The sequence below is a fragment of the Papio anubis genome, chromosome 12, assembly GCF_008728515.1.
Source record: "Papio anubis isolate 15944 chromosome 12, Panubis1.0, whole genome shotgun sequence".
In the NCBI taxonomy this organism is placed as follows: domain Eukaryota; kingdom Metazoa; phylum Chordata; class Mammalia; order Primates; family Cercopithecidae; genus Papio; species Papio anubis.
In genome coordinates this window covers 26,012,448-26,026,470 of record NC_044987.1, presented here as the reverse complement: position 1 = coordinate 26,026,470, position 14,023 = coordinate 26,012,448, and the positions used below count along the sequence as shown (strand labels likewise).

The window sequence follows — 14,023 nt, the reverse complement described above, 5'->3', positions numbered from 1 at the left end:
TAGGAGATAGTGATCTCTATTAATATATAGTAAAGATAGTTGTTTAAGAGTTCCCATTTTGGAATTAGATCTGACTTTAAGCCTTGGGCAAGGTACTTAATCTTTTCTCAACATCAATTTCCTGGTTATAAAATAAGATACCTAATATACTATATTGATAACAATTCGGTGATTTTATATACTGTGTGTATAGACACACAGATACACATACATATATATATATAGAGAGAGAGACAGATGGACAGATAGGCATACGTGGGGTTGGGGAAATGTCATGCAGACAGAGAGGTACTTAAGATAGCCCCTGACAAGTAGTTAAGTCCTCAATGAATGGTAGTTACTGCTTTCATTATTACTATTATTGATGGTGGTAGTAGTAATAGTAGAAGTATTTACTCCCATATGTCATTTTCATTTCAGCTCCCTGAAAGGGCAATATTTCAAATTAAACAGTATAATTCAGTTAGCTGTGGAGTCTCTGAGTGGCAGCTGGAAGAAGCACAAGTATTCTGGGCAAAAAAGGAGCAGAGTCTTGCCCTGAGTATTCTCAAGCAAATGATCAAGAAGTTGGATGCCAGCTGTGCAGCGGTTTGTTTTTTTATTGGCTGGATTAGTGTTTTACTGTTATTTAAAAAACACAAATGTGCTTTAAAATAGTTTTAATAACAATTTTATTAGAGCCTTGAAATTACTAATTTATGAACAAGATATTGTAAAACTGGTCTTGAAAATTAATTTGTAAAAGATGTTTAGAAACTTTTTCCTATATATAACAATTCTATCAGTCCGTCATATGGTAGATTCATTTAATGTTTCCCAGTATTAAGCCTTTAACTTCCTACAGAATTCAAGAAAGATATGTGGGAAATGAATGAAATAGCTACTCTGAATTTGAAAAGGCAAGTGAAAAAAGGGAAGAGAAAATGAATGAAAGAACTAAATTACAAAATAAAAGCAAGTTGGGACAGTTAGGTTGTCAATCCAAATGCTTTGAAAATATCACATCTAATATTTTATCTAATATTACCTGTTAGTTTTTGCAAACTTATGTTGCTACTTCAGCTATATATCCAGCATACACACTGGATAAAGTAGAGACATTGGTGTCCCCAACGTTTGTCTACAGTGGTGTCCCACAGACATATTCCTGCTTAGTGAATATCAGCTTACTGTGCTTTTTTATTTATTTATTTATTTATATTTGAGACGGAGTCTTGCTCTGTCACCCAGGCTAGAATGCAGTGGCATGACCTCAGCTCACTGCAACTTCTACCTCCCTGGTTCAAGCAATTCCCCTGCCTCAGCCTCCCGAGTAACTGGGATTACAGGTACATGCCACCATGCCCAGCTAATTTTTTTCGTATTTTTAGTGGAGATGGGGTTTCACCACGTTGGCCAGACTGGTCTGAACTCCTGAGCTCAGGCAGTCTACCCGCCTTGGCCTCCTAAAGTGCTGGGATTACAGACGTGAGCCACCACACCTGGCCTTTACTGTACTTTTTGATGTTGGGCACTCATTGTATAGCATCTTCTGTTATTAGAGAAATCATTATACCAAAGCACTGAATGCCAATATGATATGTGTAAATATTGCTTAATAGTATTTGCCCTGAAGTATGTGCTGTCTGGAGTTACCCAACTTCCTCGTACCTCAGTTTTCTAATCTGCAAATTGGGGGTAATAATAGTTCTAATTTAATAGGATTCTTGTGAGAATTAGATGAGTTAATATATATAAAGCCTTTACAAAGTGTCGGGCATATGTAAGTGCTCAATAAATGTGACTTGCTCCAATAATGGCAATAATAATAATAAAGAGAGGATGATCGTTTCCTACATGGGATTATGAAAATAGTTGTATGGCAAAAGCAGATGAGGAAAAACTTTTTTTCCCCCCACCCACCGAGGAAAAACATTTTTAACCTGCTTTTTTCCCCTTACATGAAGGACAGTTGGGTACAGTCATGGTAATGTATTTTAAGATTTTGCCTTTCTTGTACAGAACAATCCCAGCCTAAAACTTATATACACAGAATGTCTAAGGGTTTGTGGCAACTGGTTAGCAGAAACTTGCTTAGAAAATCCTGCGGTCATCATGCAGACCTATCTAGAAAAGGTAAGATTTTTTGGAGCAACCCTTAAGATAGTTACTTAGCATGAATATGCTTCATCTTTTCATCAAGATCAATATATTTCAAAAGCAAATAAAAGTATGGTTTTATTTTTCTATATATTATTACTGTTGTAGCTCTGTATAGTCTCTAGAGTGGAGTGAAACAGAAATGAAGCAGCCGATTTTGAAAGTAGGCCCAAGTATAGTATCTCTTCTTCCTCCTTCCTGCCTCCACTACCAGCTACCCTTTCAGCAGGTGGTTTCTGATAATTTCTTCATTTATTCATCTACAAAAATAACTGATTAAGGAATAGGCAAGTCAGCCTTTGCTCTTCATTAGCCTAGCCACCCACAAGTAAAGGCTTCAGTACACTAGCTCCCTTTGACTTTCCTGTTTCTTCCTCATTCCTTTAGCGTCACTAATTTTGGAAATAGTTACCTCACTAAATAAGTGTAACATGAAACACATGATGTGATTGTCTTTATTTATTTTTTATTTTTTTTGAGATGAAGTCCTGCTCTGTTGCCCAGGCTGGAGTACAGTGGTGCAATCTTGACTCACTGCAACCTCCACCTCCCAGGTTCAAGTGATTCTCCTGCCTCAGCTTCCCAAGTAGCTGGGACTATAGGAGTGTGCCACCACACCCGGCTAATTTTTTGTATTTTTAGTAGAGATGGAGTTTCTCCATGTTGGCCAGGCTGGTCTCGAACTCCTGACCTCAAGTGATCCACCCTCCTCGGCCTCCCAAAGTGCTGGCATTACAGGTGTGAGCCACCACACCCAGCCTGATTGTCTTTAAATTTTATAAAGTTATTTGTTTTTGCAGAGTTCTTTATGAGTATTAGCTGTTTGGGTTATTTCTACACTGTCAAAGTTGTTTTGAAAAGTCAAGAAAATACTATAGTTCAGGGCTGTCCAATCTTTTGGCTTCCCTGGGCCACATTGCAAAAAGAATTGCCTTGGGCCACACATAAAATATGCTAACATTAATGATAGCTAATGAGCTTTAAAAAAAAATCACAAAAGAAATCTCATAATGTTTTAAGAAAATGTACGAATTTGTGTTAGGCCACATGTGGCCCATGGGCCACGGCTTGGACAGGCTTGCAATAGTTCGTATAATTTAGCTAGCTTTTACATGTATATAAGTTAAACTTTAGTGTATTACCTAAATTCGAGTGATTCTTTAGATGTATTTAGTATTTGTAAATATAATTTAAATTGGTTGTGTTTTCTTGAAGGCAGTAGAAGTTGCTGGCAATTATGATGGAGAAAGTAATGATGAGCTAAGAAATGGAAAAATGAAGGCATTTCTGTCAGTAGCCCGGTTTTCAGATACTCAGTACCAAAGAATTGAAAACTACATGAAATCATCAGAATTTGAAAACAAGCAAGCTCTCCTGAAAAGAGCCAAAGAGGAAGTAGGTCTCCTTAGGGAACATAAAATTCAGACCAACAGGTAACTAGGTTTCTACAAGTGACAATTTTATGTTCACCAGTTAACTGAGTGAATGTTTTTGCATAGAAAGAGTGACTTGGTCTTTTTATGTGATATAGTTGTGAGCACTAAAGGTTGGCTTAACTATATACAGATTATCTTGGTCTTCTGGGTTCTTTTCGTTTTTTGTTTTTTGGGTTTTTTTTGAGACAAGGTCTCACTCTGTCACCCAGGCTAGAGTACAGTGGTGTGATCACTGTCCTCCAGCTCACTGCAGCCTCGACCTCCTGGGCTCAAATAATTCTCCCCATCAGCCCCACAGGTAGCTGGGGCTACAGGTGCACGCCATACCTGGCTAATTTTTGTATTTTTTGCAGAGATGGGGTTTTTTGCCATGTTGCCCCGGCTGGTCTCAAACTCCTGGGCTCAAACGATCTGCCCACCTTGGCCTACCAAAGTTCTGGGATTACAGGTGTGAGGCATTGTGCCCTGTCTGCCTTGGTCCTACTGTAGTTAATTGCAAATTAGTATGTAAGACATTGACATGTGTTCTTTCGTAAATAATTCATGCTCTGCTTCTAAATTCATTGTGGAGAATATAGATATTAGCTTTCTGTTTTTTTGCTTTTTTGGTTTGTTGGTATTGTAGTGGAAAAGGAGATAGATATTGAAATTAATTACAAAAGTTACCTATTTTGATGTAATTAAATCCCTTTATTTAAGCCTGTCTTGAATCTGTATATTTTAGTGTAAGTAGAGGTTTAAGTTAGCTAAATAGCTCGGGGAGAGTCCCCTTTGTCCTTCGATGCCTGGGTGTGTGAATTGCACAGTTAAGACAAAAGTAAGTTTATCCCCTTTATAATCCTTAGAAGTTTGCTTTTTTCCCTGGGATAAAAACCCAATTTTTTTCATTTATGTTGTATATCATGTGTGTGATTTTGTAGTTCTGTTAAAGTTTATGCCTTTTGTGTTTTACCTTAATTATTCTATGCAAGATACACAGTAAAGGTTCAGCGAGAGCTGGAGTTGGATGAACTTGCCCTGCGTGCATTGAAAGAGGATCGTAAACGCTTCTTATGTAAAGCAGTTGAAAATTACGTCAACTGCTTATTAAGTGGAGAAGAACATGATATGTGGGTGTTCCGACTTTGTTCCCTCTGGCTTGAAAATTCTGGAGTTTCTGAAGTCAATGGCATGATGAAGGCAAGTGTTATTCAGCCCAGTATTCTACCCTGTGCTTGAAAAACTTAGACGTTAGCCCCTTGATGTCAGGGATTTTGTATACCTCTTTGTATTCCTAGCACTTCATCTAGTACTCTACACATGAGTAGCATTTTGTAGTTTTCTAAACTTTGATCCGTATTTAGAATTATTTACAAGTTCTAGTCTTGTTTCTACAAAAGTTCCTTTGTATTATAATATTATATAAGCTGACAAGCTCTAAATGATGCAAGTTTGTGTGGAGGTGAGAGAATTTAGCTTGGTCCTATGTCTTTGCAGTTACCATAGGAGAGTGTCTAGAATGGGGCATTAGATTGGATGATTTAGAAAGCAATTAAAGATGATGTGATCACAGGCAGGTTTTCCCCCTGCTGCAAAAATCTGGGATTTTTCCAATAAATTACTTTTGTAAGTAGAGAAAATACATTTTTAAGAAAATGTCAAGACAGCAGTATTGTATAAGTTTGTCTTTGAAAATCTTAGATTATAGTGATGACACCTGATATTAAATTTATGTTGACAAGATATATATTGTTAGTCAATTTGAAGGTTAGAGATAAAATGTTTCTCCTGCAGTAAAAGAATAAGACTCATAATATATACAGTCCATCTCTGCTGTAGTATACACTAAATATTACTTTTGGCCTATGGGGAAAAGCAGTTACTTCATTTTATTGTACACTGACTTCTCAGGAATCAAGATCACAGTCACACTCAGATCACATTTGTCTTCCTTAGACTTTTTGGAATATAAGCAGTACCAAGTATTCCAGTTCCAAATCCAGTTTAATTTAGGACCAAATATTTTGATTTACCAATGCATTAATCTAGAGTACCCATTAGAAAGACCTTCAGATAAGATAAGAAATGAAGGAAAAAAATATAGTTAATGAAGTTTTGTTAACCACTTGCTTGTGCTAATAGAGGAGCACTGTCTTAAAATAATTTATTTGCTTAGATGTGAGAATATTTGAAATACCTTGTTTATTAATTTTGTGTCTTTTTTTAATGGTAGAGAGATGGAATGAAGATTCCATCATATAAATTTTTGCCTCTTATGTACCAACTGGCTGCTAGAATGGGGACCAAGATGATGGGAGGCCTAGGATTTCATGAAGTCCTCAATAATGTAAGTAAACCTGAAAATCAAACCACAATAATTATTTTCTATTATTACTATATATTATATAAAGTATGTATACCATTCCCTCTAAGAAATGGAAATACAAAATGTTATATTTTGTCTCTTCTCACATCACATAAGTTACTCATTTTCTCTAATTCCTTATAGGCCTCTGCCTCTTTCTCACACATGCAGACATACATGCTCTACCCACTGCAGTATCTAGACAGTAATACACATTTTAATGTTAACCAAAATGAAAAATATGGATTATAATTTTTTTGTCTATTTGCATAAATATAATAGTTCTTAATTTTCTTACAGCTAATCTCTAGAATTTCAATGGATCACCCCCATCATACTTTGTTTATTATACTGGCCTTAGCAAATGCAAACAGAGATGAATTTCTGACTAAACCAGAGGTAGCAAGAAGAAGTAGAATAACTAAAAATGCGCCTAAACAAAGCTCTCAGCTTGATGAGGTATTTGGATTAAACATATATACCTTTTAGAAGTGTGATATTCAGTCTTTCCTAGAATATTTATTTTTAAAATCTTGTGTTATTATGATGCCATCTAAATTTGGTTCAAGGCTGGCACGGTGGCTCACACCTGTAATCCCAGCACTTTGGGAAGCTGAGGCGGGTCGATCACTTGAGGTCAGGAGTTTGAGACCATCCTGGCTGACAGACACGCGAAACCCTGTCTCTACTAAAAATACAAAAATTAGCTGGGCATGATGGTGGGCACCTGTAATCCCAGCTACTCGGGAGGCTGAGACAGGAGAATAGCTTGAACTCGTGAGGCAGAGGTTGCAGTGAGCCAAGATTGCACCATTGCACTCCAGCCTGGGCAACAAGAGTGAAACTCTGTCTCTAATTAATTAATTACTTAATTAAAATTGGTTCAAAATTCCTTAATGTTTGTCAAGGCATAGGAGATACCAGTAGTATTTTACTTTTTTCCTCACAGCAGCTGGCAAAGGGAAACAGTAGATTTTTGAAAGGCACCTAAGTCATTGATGAGAGTATGTATTTTTGATGTATTTCATTTATGGCTGTTTTGTTTGTATCTGAGGAATTATAATCATTCCATTGTCTAGATTTGTGCATAAATTCTGTTTTTCTCTTTGTTTTTCTAACTCTGAGAAGTTTAAATGTTGGGTAGTTCCTTATGTAATGTTTTTTATTTGTTTTTTATTAATAGGATCGAACAGAGGCTGCAAACAGAATAATATGTACTATCAGAAGTAGGAGACCTCAGATGGTCAGAAGTGTTGAGGCACTTTGTGATGCTTATATTATATTAGCAAACTTAGATGCCACTCAGTGGAAGACTCAGAGAAGTATGTGTTTCAAAGAAGGAATATTACTTTCTTGCTATGTTACTCTCTGTAGACATATATTAATTATAGAACCTAATAAGTAAATCTGCTTAAAATCACAAACATAATCCAAAAGCTTAATTTATATCTGATAGCTTCAACATTCCCTGGTTGCTTTTTTACTTAATATCTCTTGGGAGAACTGATAATAGGTTACTACACTAAATTAATTATTTAATCTTCTGGCATACTTATTACGGAGAATTGCATAGAGGCAAGTGTATTCAAATAATTGAATAACTGAACATTTCTAGAGTCAAAAGTTTTTTTAAATGATGTGGTTACTAAAACGGTGCCCTGGGACTTAAAAACAAAAAGCCTTTACCATTTCTTCATAGGTGCTAAAATGCCATTATTTAATTATTCTTCTTACTGTGTCAGTTCAGATAATTATAAGCTGCTATAATCTTTGGTTTTGTGACTAGTCTCTAAGTATGCTTCTAAGTATCTCCCCATACTTTAATAATTGCATTTTTTTTTTCTATTCAGAATCGTATCTTCAAGTTTAAATTCTTATTACTTTAAAACACGAATGGGGCTTCACATATTGTTTCTCTAAGCAAACAAAAAGGATTGACATGTCTTTTAGTTGCATTTAATAGTAATGTGACAGGAGTATGTTATCTATGTACTATGCAAACTATTATGTAAGTATTTTAAGATGCTTAGTCTGGTTCCTCAGGTGGAATCTGGTCTAGTTACCCCTGTCAGGTAACCTGCAAATTTACTTAAAGCTACATTAGCCACTGTTGAGCTTTGACCCTGAGCTGCACAGTGGCCAAAGCCTAGTCTTCATTTCTCAATCACAGCCTGGACCACAGATGAGCAACAAGTTGGGGCCAGTGGTGTCTGCTGACTATTCCTGCTTGACCTTCAATGCTGTTCCTCAGTTTGTCACTAAAATCTCTTCATTTTTCAATACAGAAGGCATAAATATTCCAGCAGACCAGCCAATTACTAAACTTAAGAATTTAGAAGATGTTGTTGTCCCTACTATGGAAATTAAGGTAATTTACAACTAACTCTTGATTTTTTTTTTAAACTAAATTTTTTTTTATTAGATTGAACCATTTGAAATAGTATTTTTATGTAAGTCAGAATTGGTTAAATATTGGCAAATTTCATGTGTTTCAACCTATAATTTCTCAGTATTATATTTCCTTTGCTCAAGCCCTAAAACACTCAAAAGCTTCTCTTGCTTTCTTTTCCGTTGCCTTCAGTTCTACACCTCCCATCTTTCTTATGAAGGTCTATAGACTGTTACTTTCATTGGCCAGAAGGAGAGTTTCTGTGTGCTTATGCCAAGATTAATTTTTGACTTGGCAAGGAAGGTTCCAATTGTCATATATTGTTCTTAAAAATTCTATGTGCAATAAAATGTATTGGCTGTGATATATCACAGTATTAAGTAATATAGTACCTATTATTATAATATTAAGTTGACTTCATATGCATAATACACTTAGCTGTGTTCTAATGTTCTTTCATTGCAAGAAATAATGGAATTTCATGTGGGCAGGGATATATGTAATAATAAGTGTTATAAGTTTAGAAAATGATCATCTTAAATACATTGTCTTTTCATTTTGCAGTTTAGTACTATCTAGTTACTTGATTTGAAATGTAGCTGTATCATGTGGATTGACTGCTATTTTTCTAGCTATATCAGCTAAGTGATTTAGCTGAATATTTCCTTAAAATGCCAGATTTAGCAGTTACAACCCAGAAAACTCCTACTCTTTTCCAAAATTTACTTTATGTTTTTGTGAGGAGTTATTTCTCAGATGACTTTAGGTATATTAGTGAATCTCTGATTAAACAGTAGTTAAAGTTACAGGCGAGAGCCACTATACCCATCCTATAGTTGCAGTTCTTAACCAATATCACATTGTCATTTGTTCCTCTGTTTAATATTAAAATTGCCATTTATAATGTATTTTTCTTTAAGTGCAAACAGTGTATCTGACCTATTATCAATCATGTTTATGCTTTTATTAGGTGGACCACACAGGAGAATATGGAAATCTCGTGACTATACAGTCATTTAAAGCAGAATTTCGCTTAGCAGGAGGTGTAAATTTACCAAAAATAATAGATTGTGTAGGTTCTGACGGCAAGGAGAGGAGACAGCTTGTTAAGGTGAGCCATCCCTTCTCTGGCTTAGCCCTTAGAGTTTTAATGATGAAAAATTTTAGTTGATATCTTCTTTCTGCTTTATTTGGGTTTTTGTCTTTATTTTGAATAATTGCAAATGAGGAAGATTTGTAGAGTAGAAATGCATTACTTTCTAGAACCAGGCTTTTCTCCATTTTTTTTTTTTTGTGTGTGTGTGTGTCTCTCTGAAAGACCATCATTATTATATGGTTGATTCAAGTAAAAGAATACCATTAAGATGTACAGACATGTACAGTGAGCTTGCTTCTTGTGAAAAAAATACTTTGGTGTCTGTCTCTTACCTCCTTGAATAGTACAAGTTGACGTCCTTTGTGTCAGTATACTGGGTCTGGTACTGTTCCAAGGGCTATTTAATGTACCGAAAAGGGAGAGCATTCTTCCCTTACCATTTGCTCATGAGCTCTTTGGGTCCTACTGGGGAGTGGTGGAAAGACACAGTGCTGTTTTACTCAGGTGTTTGCAGTATGCCTTCCTACGGGGGACTTCCAGTTAATCTAATTACAGAAGTAGCGAGGGGAACCTTCTTTTTCTAAATCAGTGTAAATGTTGTAGCTTATTCTAAATGAAAGAATGGCAGTATATCTTTAATTATTTGGGAGACTGTCAAGAGGTGCACAGATGCTCAGATTTGTTTCTGAGTGCCCTTTGCTATTCTCAGATGGCTCTGTGTTTTTATAATAAAATAAACTGTACTTGTTTATTCATGTTTAATTATTCTGAAGGGCCGTGATGACCTGAGACAAGATGCTGTCATGCAACAGGTCTTCCAGATGTGTAATACATTACTGCAGAGAAACACTGAAACTAGGAAGAGGAAATTAACTATCTGTACTTATAAGGTAACTATTTGTACTTCTGTTATTTCACCAGAAACATATAAAAGATGCCATTTGGCGGGGTGAAGTGGCTCATGCCTATATTCCTAATGCTTTGGGAGGCCAAGATGGGAGGATCGCTTGAGGCCAGGAGTTCGAGACCAGCCTCGGCAACATAGTGAGACCCCATCTTGACAAAAAGTAAAAAAAAAAAAAAAGCCAGGCGTGATGGCATGTGCTTGTAGTCCCTTAGCTACTTGGGAGGCTGAGGTGGGAGGATCACTTGAGTCCAGGAGTTTGAAGCTGCAGTGAGCTCAGGCTTGGCAGTGAGCCCCCAGCCTGAGCAACACAGCAAGATCCTGTTTAAAAAAGAAGAAGAAGAAGAAGATGCCATTATTTGGACCAGGAGTCTACAAATGTTTTCTGTGAAGGACCAAATAATAAAGATTTATTTTCTTTTAAAAAGTCTTTATTACTGTTAATTATAGTTAGGTTTATAGTCAGGTATTTTTTCCTTTTTTTTCTACTCAACAATATGTCACAGAAATCTTTCTCCTTTTTTAACAGCTGCATTGTGTGTATGTATGTAGTTTTTTATACAAGTCCTTATCAATGGGCATTTGGGTTGTTTTCAGTCTTTTGCTGGTACAAACAATGCTGTATTACAGTGAATAACCTTGAACATACAAATTTCATACATGTGCAGGCAAATCAGTAGCATGGATTTCCAAAAGTTGGATTGCTGGGTTAGAGGATACATGCACCTGTAATCTGGTACATATTGCCAAATTACTCTCAATGGGGGTGTACCCACTTACATTTCCTCTAGCTATTTGCCTGAGAAGACAGTCCTCAGTCACATTCTATTAGCTGATCATCTTTGACTCATATTAATTATTCATTTAACCGTTTAGAAATAACAATAAATCCTTAATTTAAAGGGCCTATTTTCCATAGGTTTGTCTTTTGTGATTTCATTCATGTACCTCATTTTAAAACTTTCTACTTCTATAAATGTTGTAACAGGGACTATGGGTGACACCTGCTTTTTTATATATTTCTAGTTTTCTACTATGAATGTGTTTTATTTTTAAAATAATGGCTAAATTAAAAGCCCTAAATAGGGGAGTGGGGAAGAATAAATTAGATCTACCCTCCAAAATTCTGCTTGAGCTAGGCTATTGTAATAAAAAGCAGAACTTGGTTTTGAGCTTCTTAACTGCTTTCAGAGACAAATATAAAACTTACTGGTTGGGAGATGGGCATACTGTTCATTAAGGAAAGCACAATTTTTTTCCTTAGCCTTCAAGTTTGTGAGAAATTTGTGACATGGAACTTTCTGTAATAATAACTAACATAATAGATGCTTTCCATTAGCAGTTTAAAAAGCTAATTAATCCTCGATGAATGCAGAAAGCAAAAGTTGCTCTATAAAAGTTACTCTGTACAGGGATTCTGTTTTTTTTTGAGACGGAGTCTAGCTCTGTTGCCCAGGCTGGAGTGCAGTGGCGGGATCTCAGCTCACTGCAAGCTCCGCCTCCCGGGTTCACGCCATTCTCCTGCCTCAGCCTCCCGAGTAGCTGGGACTATAGGCGCCCGCCACCTCGCCGGGCTAGTTTTTTTGTATTTTTTTAGTTCAGACGGGGTTTCACCGTGTTAGCCAGGATGGTCTCGATCTCCTGACCTCGTGATCCCAGCGTCTCAGCTTCCCAAAGCGCTGGGACTACAGGCTTGAGCCACCACACCCGGCCTGTACAGGAATTCTTTGATGTGGTTAAGATCACTGGTACTCGAGCTTTAGCAGACATCACAGTCACTTGGAGAGTTTGTTAAAACACAGATTCCTGAGCCCCATTCTTAGAATTTCTAATTCAGCAAGATTAGGGTGGAACCTGTGAATGTGTGTTTCTAGCAAGATACCAGTGATGTTGATGCTGCACTGGTCCAGGGACAACACTTCGAGACCTACCAGTCTAGTTGTTCTACCACCTATTGACCTGTCCTAATTTTAGAACAAAGCTGATGATGTATTAGCTATCTCCTATCTGACAGATAATGTAGGGATTGCTAAGAAATTTTTAGAGAGTAGATTTTCCTGTAATGTGAATGAAAGGAAATTTTTTTATGCTCTAAATGCCAGACTTTTAGATTGCAAAGATAATGACTGAAGAATTGGGTTACAAAAGTACGGGCTATAGGAGCACCTCCTGAACTCTCAGAAAGTAGCTAAGATTTCCAATCAGGTACACAATTGAACCTCCAAAGTTCATTGCTGTAAAGTACAAAAAAGCCAATGCCTGACCTAGAATATCTTGAAGGCAGAAATTACTAAACTTTCATCTCTACCTTATGACTTTTTCAACAGCTAGTTTTCACACAAAACTATTTTACCATATAAATTATTCCATTAAGATTTCTAGCCGGGCATGGTGGCCCACACCTGTAATCCCAGTACTTCAGGAGGCCGAGGTGGGTGGATCACTTCAGGCCAGGAGTTTGAGACCAGCCTGGTGAACATGGCCAAACCCCATCTCTACTAAAAATACAAAAAAATTAGCCAGGCATGGTGGCACATGCCTCTAGTCTCAGCTACTCGGGAGGCTGAGGTGAGAGAATCACTTCAACCGGACGGCAGAGGTTGCAGTGAGCCGAGGTTGTACCACTGCACTCCAGCCTAGGTGACAGACCGAGACTTCGTCTCAAGAAAAGAAAAATGTCTAGAGGCCAGATGCAGTGGCTCACGCCTGTAATCTCAGCACTTTGAGAGGCCAAGGCAGTAGGATCACTTGAGGCCAGTAGTTTGAAACCAACCTGGGCAACATAGCAAGACCTCATCTCTACAAAAAAATAAAAATGTAGCTGGCCATGGTAGCATGCATCTATAATCCTAGCTACTCAAGAAGCTAAAGCGGGAGGATTGCTTGAAATCAGGAGTTTGGGGCTGTACATGAGCTGTGATCATGCCACTGCAGTTCAGTCTGGGCAGCAGAGCAAGACCTTGTCTTAAACAAAAAAAGCGGGGGGAGTAACCCAGGTAATTAATTGAGTATTTAATGTTATACATCTCAATGTTAAAGTATAACCTCTAAACACAACAGTTTAGGTTTCACTATTTCTTAGAATTACAATAAGCCAATTATGTTATTCTGAGATTACTCCAAGAATGTGAAAGTTGTGTCATCATTATGTTAAACTAACTGTTCTTGCCTTTAGTTAAGGTTCCCTAGACTACAGCGAAGTAGTCTACCCAGTCCAGTCATCTGTAGAGTCATTCCCACTCCTGAGATTCAGGTCTTCTGTGGTCATTGTGTCACCAAGAGCAAACATTGACTACCTGGAACTAAATCTTGGTATACAAACCTTGTGCTATTGTGCAACCTCAAAAGGAGAGACTTGTATATTGAGGCATGCCAGATATCTCTTGTCAGAGAATCAGATGGAAATGAAGACAGTTCTTATTGTATATGTTGATAACTCAGACATACCCTTAACATTAACCAGAATTAGGGTGGCTGACCCCATTTTTCTCCACCAAAACTGTGCATTGTTACAAAGTATACTGAACAAGCCTAAAATCTTAGGTGTCAGAGGATTTGTTTTCTAAAAGGCAAGTCTCCAATATGTAAGTGCTGAAAGGAGCTTTGTATTTAACCTGATCATCCTGCCTTGTGCCAATAAATAATTTTTATTCCTTGTCATGCATATTTCAGAGCCTCCATCTCAGTCATGGTTCTGGGGAGAGAAGCCATAATA

General features: G+C 37.1%; 2 protein-coding genes across 12 annotated transcripts in view; one reads left to right on the top strand and one right to left on the bottom strand.

Annotated features, from left to right (window-relative positions):
- The window catches only part of C12H11orf65 (chromosome 12 C11orf65 homolog), a 152,594-nt gene that overhangs the window by 27,434 nt on the left and 111,137 nt on the right, over positions 1 to 14,023 (bottom strand). Inside the window, exon 9 of one of the 2 annotated variants that reach the window (XM_021926512.2) lies at positions 5,831 to 5,911. The exons of the other annotated variant lie outside the window; for it this stretch is intronic. Coding sequence (XP_021782204.2) covers positions 5,875 to 5,911 — 37 coding nt within the window. The 3' untranslated portion in view covers positions 5,831 to 5,874. Of the gene's footprint in view, positions 1 to 5,830; positions 5,912 to 14,023 lie in introns of those variants that run through there. 2 annotated transcript variants of the gene reach the window in all.
- ATM (ATM serine/threonine kinase) overlaps positions 1 to 14,023 on the top strand; it is a 134,177-nt gene that overhangs the window by 97,596 nt on the left and 22,558 nt on the right. For all 10 annotated transcript variants that reach the window (XR_004177373.1, XM_031652990.1, XM_031652987.1 and 7 more), the window contains 10 exons: positions 421 to 588; positions 2,002 to 2,115; positions 3,355 to 3,572; positions 4,547 to 4,754; positions 5,788 to 5,901; positions 6,220 to 6,378; positions 7,103 to 7,241; positions 8,205 to 8,287; positions 9,279 to 9,419; positions 10,178 to 10,294. Coding sequence is in view for 9 of the 10 variants with exons in the window: in XM_031652990.1 (XP_031508850.1) it covers positions 421 to 588; positions 2,002 to 2,115; positions 3,355 to 3,572; positions 4,547 to 4,754; positions 5,788 to 5,901; positions 6,220 to 6,378; positions 7,103 to 7,241; positions 8,205 to 8,287; positions 9,279 to 9,419; positions 10,178 to 10,294 (1,461 nt within the window). In the remaining variant the exon portion in view is untranslated. The remainder of the gene's footprint in view (positions 1 to 420; positions 589 to 2,001; positions 2,116 to 3,354; positions 3,573 to 4,546; positions 4,755 to 5,787; positions 5,902 to 6,219; positions 6,379 to 7,102; positions 7,242 to 8,204; positions 8,288 to 9,278; positions 9,420 to 10,177; positions 10,295 to 14,023) is intronic.